The sequence below is a fragment of the Alosa pseudoharengus genome, unplaced genomic scaffold (genome assembly GCF_046254945.1).
Source record: "Alosa pseudoharengus isolate Yale_2024_CS ecotype anadromous, Long Island Sound unplaced genomic scaffold, YU_APseudo_1.1 YU_APseudo_1.1_scf_23, whole genome shotgun sequence".
NCBI classification, from domain to species: Eukaryota; Metazoa; Chordata; class Actinopteri; order Clupeiformes; family Clupeidae; genus Alosa; species Alosa pseudoharengus.
In genome coordinates, this window is record NW_027468685.1 from 30,655,901 (window position 1) to 30,673,577 (window position 17,677).

The window sequence follows — 17,677 nt, forward strand, 5'->3', positions numbered from 1 at the left end:
AAATAAAGACACAGGTATGCTGTGTGTCTGCAAGGTCTAAGAGTGGTTTCACTTGAGAAACATTTTAAAGTTAGTAAAAGAAAAAGAAAAAAGTAAAAGCAGGACTGAGTGTGACTAACTGTTTGAGTGTGAGCTTCCGGTAGGCTAATACTGTCCTATTCACCCAGGCTCCAGGCCTATATCTCACCCAAACAAAAGCTGCAAGAAAGCTGTGAGTGACTCATGCTTGATGGTAAGACAACATTCACTGAGCCAGCATCATCTATTTGTAGTTTGTGAAGTTTAAGCCCATGCGAGGTCGGGCCCTATAGAGACAATGCAGTCATTTAATTGCAATATCACTTCTTTCATTGAATGACTGGCAAATTCCAGTTGATTAGGAGAACACCTTCACTCTATAGATAATAAAAACCCAAAGGAGATGTTTTTTTGTCAAGGTGGGCGATAAATAATTTCTAAACCTGCTAAATCTTTTAAACCATGTGTGCGGCTAGATATTAGAGCCGATACTGTTGCTGTTGACAGTTACTTATCTCTTACACATATATAATCTTTGCAGCGCTACACAACCAGGTCGGCCGAGAACTGCACAGTGTTCAAATAAATAAATAATTTAGTTAACCAAATCAGGAGGGGATGTAACGTTATGCAATAAATCACTTTCCTTTTAATAAAAATGTGTCGTATTATTTAACTATACACTTCTACACGCTTAGAATTTGTGTCGATATTTTCTTTCAGGCATATCCAAAGCAATACACATTACGAAGGACCTAAGGACCTCAAGTTTTGAACGGTTTTGAAGTGAAAGCAAAAATCACGCTTTAACCACCTTACTTTTACATATTGGTTAGCTAATAGCTATCACAAGTGTTTATTCTCAAAAAAGTTAGTCGCTTATAGAGGACTAGCTGAAAATGTTTGTGCCGATTGACGAAACACGGCCTGCCTTTAAAAGCTACACTTTGATACTGGTTTGTATATTTTATTTTGCTTTATCATTGCCACTTCCAGGTTGTCATGAGCAAAACTGACATCCAAGGCTATGTGTCATGCATTGTTTTAAAATTGTTTTTGTTTGTTTGTTTTAACAGCCAGCGATATCAGTTGGAAATGTTGGGCAGCTTGCGGCAGACCTCATCATATCGACGCTACAGTTGCAAAAGATCGGTTATTTTCACACCGACGGCCTTATCCCGATGGTAGGGAACAACCCATACGCGACTTCGGCAGAAAACGCTAACGATTTGAGCACCAATGCAGAAGGTAGCATTTTCTTGAAAAAAAATAATAATTGTAATTGCATTTGAAAGTGAGTGGAGAGTCTGGTGCTGTAATTTCTTTAGTCTTTTCATATCACTTTTCTCTTCCTCCAGTATATTGTTCTAAAGATTTGAAACTCACCGTGCTCCAGATAAGGGCGCCTATCCTTCAGGTTCGCATGTCTACATTATTTTATATCAGTGTAGTTTAGCTAATTTGTCTCAGTTCGGCCATTACACATTCTCTGGTTGTTATTTATCTTGTAGACAAAGATCAAGCAGTTTCGGAAAAGCATTGTTTCTTGGATAAAATCAAGTGGATTCAGCAAAACCGTTCTGCTGTCAAGTAGCCATGCATACCAAAGGGATGACCAACAGCTTGAGGGGTAAGTACATCTATCACAATTTAGTTATTAAATATCTAAAGACAGTTGCATCCCTTGCTTTTCATATTACTGAAACTGCATATCTAGATTCTACCCTTTGAAATTGGATTTGTGTGTTTGTCCTGTTAACATCATTTAAATCATTAATATTGGCATCTCAGCATCTAATATTATGAGGTCTGAATTGGTGTTAGAGTGCTTTTAAGAAGCTAGCCACAATTTGTTTTTCAGTCAGTGCAACTTGACCCATATTCTTATTTGGTTTGCCCAAGCTGGATAGATTGTGGCTAATGATAACTGTGGAAACTCTTTGGATAGGTGATGTGCACAGGACCAGATAACAACTGAAATTTCAACTTCAACTGGAGCTTGTGTGACCTATAGAGTACACAGCTGGTCACTGGTTTGCATAATATGATGTATTTATAATGTATTAATGTTGTTAATGTGGTTCGGTTTGCATTTCCCTGCTTCTTCAGCACCCCTCTGCGATACCTGCTCAGTCCAGCACTACAGCAAGAGGCAGGGCCGAGGATTAAAGAGCTGGAGTGGAGGGAGATGGAGAAGGTGTGTGCCTTCCCAGGCATCAGTGACTCTGAACAGAGACTCTTCATCCCTGGAGGGGGCATCACCAAGGGTCTCTACACTGACTGGTAGGATCTGATTGCAGATCAGTTACTGTAGCAGAAACAAGTTCAACAAGTACTGAGAATCATTGTAGATGCAGATATCTAACGTGACAAAATATCCTTTGTAGAACTGAACTTTTGTTGGTTATTTTACTTTAGTGTATCTAGAATGCCATTTAGCAAATTTTAGTTTTTACAACATACTTAAATTCAAACCTAAATGGTCATGCGAAGGAGCAATACTCCAAATGTTTGTCTGAAATCTACTGTAAGCCCTTCATTCTTTTTTGAATCAGTATTATCTATATGGAGGAGCTATTTAATGATGGGAAAAGGCTAATACCATTATTACTGAATAATGAAATGCTCTACACTGGTTGTGAATAGGAAGTTTTGACATTGATGGACTTGAAATGTGAATGCTGTGCTACTGTCTCTCTGTATTTAGCTGCAATGAAGACATCCCCATGGCAGTGGTGTTGATGTTCTGCTCGGAGGGAGACAACATCCCTGATGCCTTTGCCTTGGGAAATTATCTAAACGACTGGCTCCACCTGCTCAGCAAACCTGTAAGTATTTCTGAACCAGATGCATTCAGTTAGTTCAGAGAGCAGAAGCGCTGGGAAACATATCACACAGTGTCCCCCATTACTGCGCTGCATAGACTGAAGCACTAAACATAACAGGACAATGTCATATACTAAATCAGCTTGTGGGAAAACACATTGTCAATTGGAACATTAACTGGGGTGTTAAATCTTCCAATGTCTCATTACTGCATGGTAGAATAAAGCGCTTCTTGACACTACATGAAAATATCATGAACATCATCAACTTGTCGACACATTGTCCACTGTTTAACCTTCTAATGCCAAAGTTACTTTAGGTGTTTGAATAAATTTGATAGAAAACATTATAAGAACGTGACATATTACCAACCGTCACGTATGTCCAACCTCTTACGTGTGTGTGTCACTTAATATTCATTTCTATACAAACCAAGATGGCGGATTCCTAAAAAAAAAGCGAGCACCCACACCATACGTTTATCTCAATTAGCTATGTACCAAAAATTACATTTTATCATGACTCGAAGAGCTGTAAACAGTGTTGTAAGGCTGCGTGTACAAATCCGCTTGGAGCTCCAGTGGAATTTTGAATTGCTGACGAGAATTCTTGGGCTTACCGTTGATGTGCTGTGAGAAAGGTTTGGAATAAGCACCCACCAGCCCAGCACTAAACTCCGAGCGTGGTAAACAAAATCGGATATTTCAGGCAGTAAGAACCAAACTAGATTTTGTTCAAATCTACACACCTGGCTACTGAAAATGTAAGGTTAATTTAGCAAATGTTATTTTGAAGTATTAAACGTTGTTTTATATTTTTTCGAACGAAATGGTTGGTAATTAGCACGTTTACGATACTTTCCTTAAACCAAATGTATGTATTGTGTAGTGTTGCTTCCCAACTCTAGGCATTACTCTAGTATTTCTAATATATTAGGAGAAAAGTGTCTTGTGTAATAATAACCAACAACAGAATTGGTGCTGGTGGATTGGAAGGGTAAATAGTATGATCTGTCTCTTCCAGGCCCAGGGCTCACCTCAGTGGAACATTCCCCCATCCTGGAAACTGCTGTTCGGCGGCGGCATTCCTCCTGCAATATTCTAAGACTGAACTGGAAAAAGGACACCTCTGTACCTGATATGCAAAGATAGATATGCCCATCCCTCCCTTAGGTCTTGATCACTTCACCAGACCCTCATCCGGTCCTCTGGAAAAGCTGGAGGACCACAATGTTTAGACATGAAGACATTCACATTGAATTCCCTTTTTAATTTACCCAAGTCGTGGAACTGAGAAAGCCCTCAGAGTAACAGAGAGAGAGGGGGGGGGGGGGGGGGAGGGGGGGGTTTGGAGCCTGGTGTTCTGTGTGGCTTTTTATTATTCTGGGAAACGTATCAGTCTCTTGAGCATTTCCCAGGTTTCTGGAAGACTGCCTATGCTAATCTGCAGACAGAGACCCTGCGGGCTGGATGCCCCATGGCTTTCCATCAGGGCTTGTTGTATTGTGTTGTAATATAAACCCATTCCTCACCTGTTGTAGCAAGCCCTCTGTAGAAAGAGTGGAGACAAATCACTGCTATGAATTTAATTGAGGTGAAGCTGGACATCTTATTGCATTGTCACTTTGCAGTGTGGCAGGAAGGTGTTCAGGAATATCAGTTTTGGAGAAAGGCACTAGTTATAGGGCACTGCAAATTGTCAGAAGTCAAAGTTGTGTAAAGAAACAAGAACGCTTTGTGTTTCAAAACTAAAGGATGTCCGTTTTATTTGTTGGTTATAGTCTCAAATAATGAAATGTTAAACTTCATTCAAATTTCATTCAAAGGGCAACTGATCATGGACACAATGTGTTTTTCAAGCAAATAACAATGTTTCCCCATTATTTTTATATAATTTAAAATACTTAGTGTACTTTTAAAAGTGTAAAAACACAATGTACACAAATGAAAGCATTCCTGATGCAAGACTGGGTAATGTCTCATATGGGCTGAGTTTACAGACCCTGGACATGATAGGAAATTTCAAGTAATTTCTTATAAAAAATAGAACATTTCATCTTGCCTTTGAAAAGGCCGTCTAAAAATACAAGTACATATGTATATATATATTTATATATCAAAAGCATAAGGAGCTGTCAATACATTGGCCTAGTTCAGTTGTTTTGCTGTTTTTCTCTCCAATGTAACAAAAAAAGCAAGTTAAGAGAAAAAAAAAAACTCAACTGAATGACATTGTAAAAACAACCCAAAGCAGTCCAACTGTGATGACCGTGCTGGTGTGTTCATGTCCCAACGCTGCTGCTCCAAAGGTACGTCCACATTTCTGCTGTAAACAGTTCTTGTGGGGAGGCATGTGGATGGAGTTTGAGGTGCTGGAGAGGAGGAAGATGAAGACAAGGACTACAGATCCCTGCTGGTGTTGCCATGGAGTCAGGCATCACTGGTTCTTGCCCTGTCAGAAGCACACATACAGCTCTAAATTCAAACTGACTGAGTCATGGCATTTCTAAACAGTGATAAAGAAATAGGCCAAGAGGGTCCAAAGGATGTTAGTCACAGAATGAGAATGGCCGTGACATTGGATGCAGCTCATTGAATGTATACAATTCCTAACTGCATGTTTTAGGTGTCTGCTCTGGATACATCACAAAAATCTAAATTTGCACCATAAAATCCTTGATGTGCTGAATCAGATGCACTTAGCTGATCTGGAGCACTGAGCAACCTAAATGCATGCAGGGAAGGGCCCAAGAGCTGAACTGAAACATGGCCCTCTACATCATTAGCTGAATACCAGATACACACACACACAAGCATTAATGTGCTGCGTCTCAATCACAATCCTGGAAAGAGTCCCCTCAGCTGAGGGGCGGCTCCGCATAGTTAGCAGCAACCCCGGACATCGACCAGTTCTACACACAGTTGTGGTGAAACGACCATCACGCCAACAACTAATGTAAATTGCACCATCATCATAGTCCAGTGAGGACATGAAGAGCGCTCTCATTTCTTCAGTGTGCACCATAAGGGCAAGAGACAAATGCATCAGAGCAGGAAGGCCCCAATGACCAGTGCTAAACCTACAGCTATGACTTACACCAGTGACAGACCATCTCTAAATCCCTATTCTCCAGCAGAGGGGACGACCAAACATCTGAAGACAGAAAACACACACCATGCTGCCAACTAGGGGTGGAATGATTTTGGAACAGCTCTGAATTAAAATAATAAGGAAATATTCTATGAGCAAAAATGGATGTCGAAACTAATTCAAACATGCTCTCACAGTGTTGTAAGGTGTGAAGCTTATACAGGAAAGGCTGCAGGAAAAAAATAAATAAAAATTATAAAACACTCCTGCTTGAAATTGGTGAGTTGGAAATACATGTAGGCTCAGTGAATGAGAAATGTACATTTAGAATCAATCTCACTCTTACATGATCGGCAACAAGGTAGAGGACATCCCTTGGCTAGACTAGAACGTGGGGCCAAATAATGATGGAGATTACAGCAACAGTTTTTTTATTAAGTTATTTTAAGAATTTTACACATTGTTCTAATTTAACTTTGCATCCAAATTAGACATCTAAATTAAACGTTGAATTTGATTTGATAGGTTTATCTAAATTTTCCAAAGGCTTTTTAATGGCAGGATGACCATTAATTGCATCTTCAAAATGTTCATTAGTTGAGTCCATCCAAAATTAAAATTCCATTCACGGTGTTACTGCAAACTAAAAATAGGCACTGTCCACATAAAAAGAGTTGTGGGTTTCAAAACTTGAGGTTCTCAGGGAATTTCTAACAGAAACATATAATCAGATATCAATGAATGCAAAAAAACTTGTTTTCGTTAACCATATTGTCATTTGTAGAATAATAGGTATATGAAAATGTTTGGTACACATTTTAAGACTATTTTATAAAAATAAATTGGAATCAGGACCAAAGAGAGGTGAAAAGAATAGCTTCCGTATCATTACACCCCTACTGTCAACGCAACATACAACAGCCCAAGGCCTAACACACACAGAAGCAACACATAGCCACGGCACGAGGAGAACACACAAACCACACGCAAACAACCTTTCGCTCACGTACAGCTCTGGGTGGCCCGGGCAAAAACTAGGGCCGATTACTTCTCATAAATAATCTTCAAGACGCTACCGTTAAATGGCACCCAACAGGACCTCCCCCTGTCTCTTTGTGTCATGTACAGCAAATGCAGGCCAAACTGTTTGGAGGAACAACAAGGCAGAGGTTTGCAAGAGCCAGAATCTCAAGATCAAAGGCACATTGACGAAAGGAGCCTTGCCCTCAAAAATATCATCCACTTTCATAATACAGGATGCTGTTGAAAAATCTGCAATCTTAAAATTGATCTTGACATAAGACTTCTTGATCTGACAGCTGGTACTGCAGTTAAATGTGTCGTATGATGCTTTTCTTGAAAATAATTGAAATGCTCTAGATTCACAGTGATGTAATTTTGAAGGCACAATGCATTTCCTCAATTTCTTGTCCATTCAGGGTCTTGTTTCTTTTTCAGGCATCATATTTCCTTGCATAATGCAGACAACACAAATGTACATGAAAAGAAAACACACATAGATGTAAGATCCACAGATATATGGGAAATGCTATATTGCCATCAGAATTGCATCATTGTAGATGTTAAAGCATTTTTATTTTTTGGACAGGAAAAAAAAAAGACAATGAAAATGGAGTTTGTGAGTCACATTTAAGGATAGTCTTCACATAGAATAAAACTAAAACAAGATCAAAACAAACTCAAAATAAGATACCCCCCAAGACAACAGCAGCATCACCTTTTCCTCTTCTTCTCTGAATCTCCTAGTCTGGGCTTTGTCTGCTTCTGCGGCGTCTTCTGCGTGGAGTTGGACAGCCTCTCGTCCCGGTGTCGCTTTCGCCCACTGGAACACAGCAAGCAAACCGGCTCTTCAGATGAGTCTACACATGCGGCCTATCAGCTACAGTACCCAGGGCACCACGGTGCTTTTTGTCTTGCGCTCAGAGGTCTATTCTAATCTGCTTCTTATAACATGTCCCTGTTTGCCTTCACACCATAGAACCAAATTACATAAACATGATTGTTGTGGTTTAATTTATTTGGTAGCTAAATGGCAAATCAAACTGAATCTCTGAAACACGTCTCTCTCATTCCGGCCTCGTCTTTCATCTCCCCGAAGTGGTTAGTGGTTATACTTCAATAAGAGGTGACTACTTATTTCTGGAAGTCACAAGCCTATTCAGTCCATCCTATTCTCAAGGTGTCCCTGCTCCTCACTCCCTCCTGTCTCATAAAGCTCACTCACTTTCCCAAGGCTCCATCGGATTCCTGCTCCTTGCTGGGAGAGTCCGTCCCCGACCGCTTGCCCGTCTCCCCATCGGCCCGCTCCTCCAGACGGGACAGCTGACAGCCGTTGGATTTGTCTGAAGGGGTCTTGGAGGCTTGTCCCGGAGGTGGGGAGTCAGATGTAGGCTCATGGTCCTCTCTGGAGAGCTCTTTCCACCGTTTCTACAAAGACATGAATGTGAATGCCATGATCACTTCTATCATTTGACCACAAGTGAAAACTGACCATACATGACCATGATCATTTCTATCATTTGACCACATGTGAGTACTGACCATACATGACCACGATCACTTCTATCATATGACCACATGGGAGTACTGAAGCTGAACTGAGCTGGAACTGCTGCTTGTGATGTTGGTGTACCTGCACTGACGAGTCTCCCATGATGCATTTGGCTCCCTCCTTTACAGCCATGTAGGAGAAGCGAAGCTGGTCGGCCGTCTGAATCAGGCCCATACGGTACCGTCTCATGTCCAGGAGAATTTTCTTGATGTCCACTGATGAGTCCTTCCGCCTCTCCATCTGTGAGCAACAGAGAGTCTCAGGTCAAAACAACATTAACAAAACTTTGTAGACTAAAGGAATGGCATTCCATCATGCAGTGCCACATAAAACCTTCCAGGAGGATCTACAGCATTACAAAAAACAAATGGTATTTTTGGCATGACTTACTCGTTGTGTGCTATTCATTCTTTATTTACCAATGACTATACTGTAATGTGTAATGGATTTCAATCACGGATTGTGCCTTTAATTATTATTGGATATGCATCCAAACTTAATCAACCTTTAGTTTTACAATATAATGCTGATGTGGAATAATGGCATCATAAATGTGTGAGTGCTGACTACAAACAAAAAAAACGAATAATAATAATAATAAAAATATATAGTTTGCCCAGTGCCCCAGCTAATGGTTTCCCAGACATGGATTTAGCCGAGAAAAGTGAAGAAAGAAAAGAAATTTCCCACTGAAAATAAAGCTTTTAGTCTGGACTAGGTGTAATCCATATCTGTGTTAAACAAATGCTGCGTAATTAAACTAATACTAAAACAATGGGAAAGAAAAACATGCTAAAATGAATGAGGTTCATGTGCACATGTGTTCATATGGCTGACAGATGTGGAGTTTCAGAAGAGTCACTTACAAGAACCAAGCAGGTGTCTACCAGGGAGAAGGTTCCAGATCGACCAATACCCGCACTACAGTGAACCACCGCAGGCCCATGGTCTGGCCCCAGAGAGCCTGACTCGCGCACCTTGAACAGGAAATTGAGGAAGGAAGCGGGAGAATCTGGGACACCAAAGTCTGGCCAGGTGGTGTAATGAAAGTGATAAAGCTGCCTCATCTCCCCCGTCTGCAGAAACACACAGGGCACAACACAAACGGTGCAAAGTACTTGAATGAGGGAGTGAACAAAATGGTTACTGGAAAGTCTCAGAAAAGTGATTTTGCTCAAAGTTTGTCTACATAATGTTAAGGTCCAAATGTTCCAATGTTTTCATATTTTTCCCACCCTCGATTCTTTTAGTTGTTACACTCTCAAAAATGTCACACGGACTGACCTTTGTGCAGACATGATCAGACTTAAGAAATATTTGCTGTGACCTAAATCAGACACTGTTTGCTTCTACATATCTGTTAGTGCTGTTAGGGCTGTAGAGCAGGGGTCGGCAATTACGTTTGGACCCGGGCCAATTTTTTTTCAGACAATGGCATCGCGGGCCATAGCTTTTGTAATGGGGGGGGGGGGGGTTATAGGCCTACTATTTAAATTATTAATTATTATATTATATTAAAATAAACATCATCTAACTTTTAAAATGCATTTAATTTAATTCCATTAAAAACGTTTATTTGCTTATGTGCGCTGTTTTTATGCCGCCTGCTGCATCTCCTGTCGTCTCTCATGAAACAGGCGACTTGCCTAGCAACTTGCCGTAACTAATGTGTAGGCTACAAATATTATTCTTTTGGATGACGTGTAAATGATTAGCTGAACATTGCTATATGCTAGTTATCGATGCAAAATGTCGTTGTCAAAAGCCTTGAAAAGAAAAATTGATTCAGAATGCAGGACCTACAAAGAAGAATGGAAGCAGAGGTATGTGTTGAGCCTGCCTGCATTTCTTAATGCCAAGCCTATTAATTTAACGAAACATAGGCTATTTTTGACCTTGCCCACTGGAAGAGGGAGACAGGACACTGTTGTTTTTTTTTTGCACAAGATTACGCGCACTCGCGTGCCAATACCGTTCCGACCTGTGCGTCATGGATAACTGCAAGGATGTTCCACCTGTTTTGTCACTTTAGTAGGACTATCATCTATACCTCAATAAATGTTTTGAAATTGATGGGATTGCTGTAGGCCTTTTTTTCTTTTTAAAAACATGGGGTTAAAAAAAAAATTCATTCAACAGCAAATTAACGTCATCTCGCGGGCCAGATAGAATCAATGGCGGGCCAAAATTGGCCCGCGGGCCACTATTTGCCGACCCCTGCTGTAGAGTGTTTGTATGCTTGTTCTGCATTCCTTGTGATCATCTTTTGAGGGCATTTGTATAAATGGAGGTTTAGCAGAAACAACAATGACTCAAGTAAAAGCAAAACGCTTCTCTTTTGATGGTGTTGATGTGCTCTTTGCCAAGTGCATACTGCACACCTGCCATCACTCAAGGATTTCAAGGTCATCTCCCAGGCCACTCCCGTTTTGTTTTTGCTCCCGGAAATCTCCCGTAATTTGCATGACCAAACGTTATTTTAAAATCACGGATCCCTTCATTTTTACTGTTAGTCTGACATTCCCATGGTTGCCAGATTGTGTATGAAATACACCCTATACATACACGATTACTTACTTTCAATTTAAACTCTTTTGTCATAAAACCTGGCAACCCAAAACCCAAATAAGGAAGCGGGTGCACACTGCGCAACCACTGAGTCTCGCAAGCAAGCGGACTAGTTGAATAGCCTACTCCAGAACTAGCTGTTGTCAAACTGTTAGAGAAGAAATTTTGTGATTAACACATCGCATAAACTGTTATTGAGTATTGTTGATACACAGTAGGTAACTTGTGTTCTCTGAACATAATCTGACAGCAGCTTTAAAGTTTTGGAGGTAGGCTGCAGGCAGCAGGGGGATATGTGTGTCTCTTTCGGTAAGGTAAAAGCAAAGACCGAAATCAGCGTTGCAAGGAGTGTATAAAACATGGAAAATAGGCAAACACTAATACTGTGCAAACACTGAGGCAACAGACAAAAATTCTTACAGTGATATTTTGCAACTCCAAAACTCTGGTGGTGTAGTAGGACTTGACATCTTCGGACACAAGCGTCACCTTGAAGAGTGTATCCCTAAAGGTCATGTCGTGCTTCTCCGGAGTGGGCCAGTACTGAGCACATTTCTCCTGTGAGGGTCGAGTGGAGAGAAGACAGGATAGGGAAGTCAAGACACACAGAGCCCATACAGTCTGGAGCTGCTGACATCCCACATGCTCTTACAAAACAGCTCACAAAGCCAACACAGCTCATTCATTCATTCACTCACTCTATCTGCCTCCTCAGCCAGCCACTACTATGAGAAGCTCTTCAGTAGAGTTATAGGAATTCAATTTCTTATGACTGCTACCCTACAGAAAACCTCATCCGTCCCGTACAGTCAAAGACTTGCATTGTTATATTGAGTCAGCTGAAAAGCTGTGGTTGTGCTTATGAGAATGGGAGTGTTTACTTTCAAATAACTTCCTTATAAGCCAAAAAAATCCTTATAAGCCAAAAAAGGGGAAAATAGATGATTAAGCTCAATACTGTCTGCTATGGTAAGGGATGCATACACATGCATGTATCCAGGAATCCAACGTTCTAAGAACTAACAATGATGATTTGGAAAAGATAACTGCTTAATTCCACAAAGGTTTCTACTGCAACATATGTGTTAAGCTCATCTAGTTGAAAACTAAACATAGGTTTATGATTATAATTCATGTTCATAGAGGTAACATTCGTTTCACTTTCATAATAACCCAACGGTAACATGAAGAATAAACAAGAAATGGCAACATGAAACCTGACTGGGCTGGGAAGAGATTTAAGTGTCATTTCTAACACACTTCCATCATCTATCCACGTGTAGTTAGTTCACCATAGGAACATCATACAGGAGCTGCATCACAATTAGATCTGAGGAAGGATGTGTTCTAAAGTAGCAACAGAGTGGGCTAAAGCGGAGAAGAAGTCGAGGATCTTTGGTAGCAATGGGCTGACTCTTAAATGTTGTCAGGGTTAACAACAAAACATTCCAGTCAGGAATGCCTACAAGTGACCAACAAACTGTTGTATCACTGCAGTAAAAAAGCAATACATAACTGCTGTTTAGCGGTTTATTGGATGAAACCAACAGCTTTGATTCAGCAGGACGACTTCTTAGTTCTAACCAAAGATTCTGGGAAAATAATATTTAGTTTCAGATGTGCTGACGATGCAAAAGTGAAACCAATGCAACTTTACTGATCGGCTCTTTGCTGTTAATAGTGTGAAACTAGCCTACAAACTGGTGTTGTGTAAAAGTATAGAATGCCCTTAACACACATTTAGAGATCTATACAATTGAAGAACTGGCATACAAGGCAACAGCAACACCACAAGGAACATACTGCACGTAATTACTTTTGCCACATCCAAGCTGTGGTTATCAACCTAATGTCCAAAGCAACCTGTTAATCAAAGACTGGGAAGCCATACGGTGGACTATTTCAGTAAGTGACCGCTTCAATGAATTAATATGGTGGTGAATTGAACGTGACCTTATACTATAGGTGGGGGAATTCCCACTGTAGGCGATAAACAAACAAGCTTATTTCACATGCCACGAAAATTAGCAACAATGCATAACTGGCTTCTAGCAGTCGAAAACGTGCGGCATGTTGTACCTTCACTCATTTGTGGTACAATATGCACTGCCAAAGAGGCCAATCAACAACCAAGCCAATCTAAAATGACAGCTTCTCAGTGCTACAAGTAGCCTGAATGCCTAACCAAAGAACCAAAACAGCGGGAGGGAGGGGGGGCATAATAATATACCAATCATTTCACTGGGGTCATCAAGCAGGCACCTTCCTTCAGCAGTGTTTCATTGAATTAGGCCCACAACAACCCAGAGGGCTCAACAGTGGTTGAGAATGGGTCGGGCCACGTTACAAATAGAGACATCAACAATGAATAGTAATTAGACGCACACAAAATAAAACCCCTGTATATTTAATTGATGGTCACTCCCTTTTGCATGTGAAGATACAACAACCGGCAACTGAAATGTTTTCTTCTCCTGAAGCACTTGAGCATATGATGGACAATCAAAGATGATAACTAAACAATACTAAATAATGTAATTGTGCACATTAATATCATAGTGTTATACAGAATTAGTATTCACCCATTTCAAACTCACTGTAAAGTGTACATACTAGACTATGATAGCCACCTGGATTGCACAGGAGAATATAGTGTGCCTTTCTAGTGTTTACTTGTCTTTCTCTGTTAGCCTACCCTGCCGTGATAGACTTCTCATCATGAAGTACAGCATAATAGAAAGAGTGTACACACCGATCCCTTCTCAATGACACGGTTTAGCATGACGATGGCTTTGGTCTTCTGCTCCCAGATCATCAGCCAGAAGTGGCCACACGTGTCCCGCAGTGGACCCTGAGTGGTGAGTACATGGATACAAACACATACGCACAATCAAAATGATGTTGTATGTTTCCAAGACATTTTCGAGAGTCATATAGTGTTATATTCAGATTGTGTAAATATGGTGGTGTTTGGTTAATCTGTGTCGTTAATCAGTCACCCAAATACATTAAAAGGCACATATTTTGGCCTTGCCATGACAACTGCCATTTTTTCTCCAACCCTGGCAGACACATGAATGCACTCACAAAAACAGACAGGCAGGAAAACAGACCAACACATTGACACCAAAGGAAATGATAACTGTGTCTGAGCTGATGCCCTAGGTACACCTTACACAGTGCAATGTGCGCTACAGTACATTACAATGAACAGCACTGTCCTATATTAATTCTCTGTACAAAAGCAGTGGTAAGGAGCACACATGCACTATAAATGGCCAAACATGCACAGTGCAGAATTCAACATCAGAAAAACATGTCTGTCTACCATGTACATGCATACCATACAGCTATTCTAATGCTGAGCCATTGCAGTGGTCAGTGTGGGAATGTCCCTGGCTACATAAAGGCCTCGTCACGGTCCTCCCACACTAGCCAACATCTGACTTTCCAGTAGCATTTGACCCCAGGAACTGTGGGCCTTTTCTCAAAAGCAGAATCAAGACTTAAAGGGTATTTATTTGATAAGGTTAATCAACAACAACTCAAACAACTATTAATTTTACACGGGCCAAAACAAAAAAAAAAGCTCAATATGACGAGCTCTTTAAGCACAGAGGTCAGTCAGCTCAAATGGTCATGCAGATGATCTCCAAATTAGACATGATAATAGTCTCAACTCACCTGAGTTAAGATGTAACTTCGTTGGGCTTCCTCCATCATCACTAAACTGGCATTAATGTAATCATTTTCTGTGTTTTCTAGTTTGACTCGACTGTGATCAACTAAAACAGTGAAGAATGAAAAGAAACAAGAAAACTATATTCAATCAGTGGTGGTTGTGACAGGATACAATACTTAAATAGTTCAAATAGACAAGGTGGGTCATTGAAAAACCTCCCATCAAGTGACAATCAAATATTCTGTGTTTCAGAGTTTAAAAGGAGAAACGGCTAATTTCAAACTTACATGGGCTGACATCTCTGTATCGATTGCGATTCCTGTTTTCTGGATATTTTGCCACTTTGTAAGGACATTCGTCGGACTGGTTGCGTATTTCCTAGAAATCATACAGCACACAAAAGCATACACGCGCGTTAAGATAACCAAAAGTCTAAGGTTAACTGTTATTTCTGGCAGGCATGGTTAAGCATTGACAGACCCGCAGTAGCATGTCTAAATAAACAACAAGCATGCGAGTTAATAACTCGCTAGCTACAACTTCCTGAAGATAGATCGACAAAAGTCTACAAGAAAGTACAGCTTATATAGCCACATATAGCCCTAAATATTACGTTACAGCAATCCACTGACCATGCTGCGCGAGCAGACAAATTATCGCCACTACCAGAAACGTTAACGTTAGCGTGATCAACATACATGATCAGAAGGGCGAGAAAACCTTAACGCTAGTAGTTTCTTAAAATAGAAACTGACTGGAAGCATGACCAGCAAGATATACCTTACTCTGAGGCTAATTGTTTAACTGTAACAAATAGCCAGCTAACGTTAACTCGAATGTCGTGATCAAAAAATGGTTAGGATTTGTTATTTCAGTTCATACGAGGCGCAAGTTTTTCAGTGAGTTAACTTTAAAAGGAAACTGAAGTTGATTTTTAGTTAGCTAGCGTGCTAACGTCAACTTAACATTAGCTGTCGCTAGGATAGTGCTAGTTCAGTTAAGGGAACCTCAAGTTCCCTTCTGTCACTAGCCTAGGCTCTTTTTGGAAGCCTTTGTAAACACCTGTGCAGGTTAATTGTTTATTAGCAACAGCAAGGTTTTACTGATTATTAGCTGCCCATCTTTATTTATTTACTAGCAAAAAAGACAACAAAGCCAACGTCGGTTAATGTTAATTCAATTATCCCCGGCTAGCAAGTCAAGAGTTGTTTAGCTAGGTAAGGATAGCTAACGTTGTTGATGGGGACATTTGCCGATTGCAAACTGCTTCATGTAAGGTGTTGGCATTCAACGCGTTTTTGATGTCATTTATTCACAGACATCATATATCAATAAACCGCAAATAACATAACGTTAGCCCTTCATTAATTATTACATTGATTTGTCTAAACATAGCGTGTCACGTAACCTACGCATTTCAATGAATAGTGTACCAAGTTAGCTAGCATTGATACTAGCTAGCTATGATGCTATCGATAGGAAGGTTTGTGACTAATATAAGCGTTTTCGATAACATATGGTTGCAAATTAGTGCGCAAAGTTAAATAAGGGGACATTCGGAATGATATGTGTAAAGGGTCACAGTCAACGCCTTTCTGTTCTGCAGTCAAACGAACACAGAAGCTGCGAAAACACTGCTAGCCAGAGAGCTAACGTTAACTTGGATGGCCAGCTGGCTCCTATAATGCACAAAATGACATGAGCTTGCAGACTAGCTAGCAGCTAGCTGCTAGCATGTTAGTATATGGCATAAACTTAACTTACAAGATATAGGTTCTGCCACCGTCCCTCAGAATCTATGTCCGCACAATTGTGGTCCATTATACTATGGGTTATTCCAATATGTAAGAAGTAAAATCCAGCTAAACAGCTAATATAATTATCTGTTTTCTGTCATTAGTCATCCCCAGACATCCTCGAACTGTTGGTGAATTTAGCTACCTGGGACTACTCGCCCTGCCTGCAGTTGACAGACATCTACTACTTTGCTAGCTTAGGAGGACTAGTAAACGCATGCGCATAAGAACAGTCCGTGATTTAAAAAACATGAGAGCAAAGATATTCAAAGTTGTACGAGATAATATATTACGTGTAGGCCCACAGATAAGGGAAAGCATTTCACAGGCAGCCAGGCCTAGTCTATTAGAATATTTTATTGTGTCCGTTTATGTGGTGATTCAAGTAGCCTATGCTTAAATCATTATTCAGTAGCCTAGTTTAAGCTGTGAATCTGACACTTGGACATAAACATTAACACACCATTATACATTATTTTAAGACAGTGAAGTGTGTGTGTGTGTGTGTGTGTGTGTGTGTGTGTGTGTGTGTGTGTGTGTGTGTGTGTGTGCTGACATACATTACTCACAAAAACTTAGGGATATCTGGCTTTTGGGTGACATTTTAAGTTTTCAGTACAGAAAGTACTGAAACATTGAACTGTTGGACATGCACATTCAAAAGTTTAAAAAAGGTCACATTAAGTTCATCTGTAAAGGTTATAGTGGATTTTAGGTTCATCCTGAAATTTCACCCGGAAGCCAAATATCCCTGGGTTTTTGTGAGTAGTGTAGCCTATGTTTGTGTGGATGTGTGTGAGGTAGAGATACAGCAAATAGAGAGACTAATAAAATGAAAGAGCCCAGAGGTGAGAAATCCTCTTGTCTTATTTCACCAAGGAGGCCACTGAGAAAGGAATCTCACAGAGCAGGTTCATGGAAATGTATTGACTGCATATCTCTGTATGTCTGCATTTTCAGTGCTTTTCAGAAACAAAACCAAAATCATTGGTCTTGTGCTGATGAAGTAGGATTTCATCTGGCTGCTTTCTATGTAGGCCTATCTCTATGTATCTAGATGTATCTCTATCTCTATGTAGGCCTATCTCTATGTCCTCACGCGGGGCGTAGCATTCATTTCAAGTC

At 40.4% G+C, this 17,677-nt stretch overlaps 2 protein-coding genes across 2 annotated transcripts; one reads left to right on the forward strand and one right to left on the reverse strand.

Annotated features, from left to right (window-relative positions):
• Positions 1 to 783: 783 nt before the first annotated feature.
• On the forward strand, positions 784 to 4,170 carry LOC143141079 (proteasome assembly chaperone 2-like). Its single transcript, XM_076302331.1, has 7 exons — positions 784 to 974; positions 1,095 to 1,266; positions 1,377 to 1,435; positions 1,530 to 1,648; positions 2,128 to 2,301; positions 2,726 to 2,846; positions 3,868 to 4,170. Exons 1-7 carry the CDS (start codon positions 918 to 920, stop codon positions 3,946 to 3,948), a joined length of 783 nt encoding a protein of 260 aa, XP_076158446.1. The 5' UTR covers positions 784 to 917; the 3' UTR covers positions 3,949 to 4,170.
• A 245-nt stretch (positions 4,171 to 4,415) lies between these two features.
• On the reverse strand, positions 4,416 to 16,741 carry ptpn2b (protein tyrosine phosphatase non-receptor type 2b). The gene is made up of 10 exons (XM_076302330.1): positions 16,521 to 16,741; positions 15,044 to 15,134; positions 14,759 to 14,859; positions 13,827 to 13,925; positions 11,495 to 11,632; positions 9,373 to 9,582; positions 8,588 to 8,746; positions 8,180 to 8,382; positions 7,673 to 7,777; positions 4,416 to 5,295 (listed from the first exon to the last, which is right to left on the reverse strand). Exons 1-10 carry the CDS (start codon positions 16,575 to 16,577, stop codon positions 5,274 to 5,276), a joined length of 1,185 nt encoding a protein of 394 aa, XP_076158445.1. The 5' UTR covers positions 16,578 to 16,741; the 3' UTR covers positions 4,416 to 5,273.
• Positions 16,742 to 17,677: the final 936 nt, after the last annotated feature.

Coding starts and splice junctions, on each gene's coding strand:
- ptpn2b (XM_076302330.1), bottom strand. CDS start 16,577: ATGGACCACAATTGTGCGGACATAGATTCTGAGGGACGGTGGCAGAAC. Junction 13,926..14,758: donor GAAGTTACATCTTAACTCAG/GTGAGTTGAGAC, acceptor CTCACCACTCAG/GGTCCACTGCGGGACACGTG. Junction 8,747..9,372: donor TAGACACCTGCTTGGTTCTT/GTAAGTGACTCT, acceptor TGTTGCTCACAG/ATGGAGAGGCGGAAGGACTC.
- LOC143141079 (XM_076302331.1), top strand. CDS start 918: ATGTTTGTGCCGATTGACGAAACACGGCCTGCCTTTAAAAGCTACACT. Junction 1,649..2,127: donor GATGACCAACAGCTTGAGGG/GTAAGTACATCT, acceptor CTGCTTCTTCAG/CACCCCTCTGCGATACCTGC. Junction 2,302..2,725: donor AAGGGTCTCTACACTGACTG/GTAGGATCTGAT, acceptor CTCTGTATTTAG/CTGCAATGAAGACATCCCCA.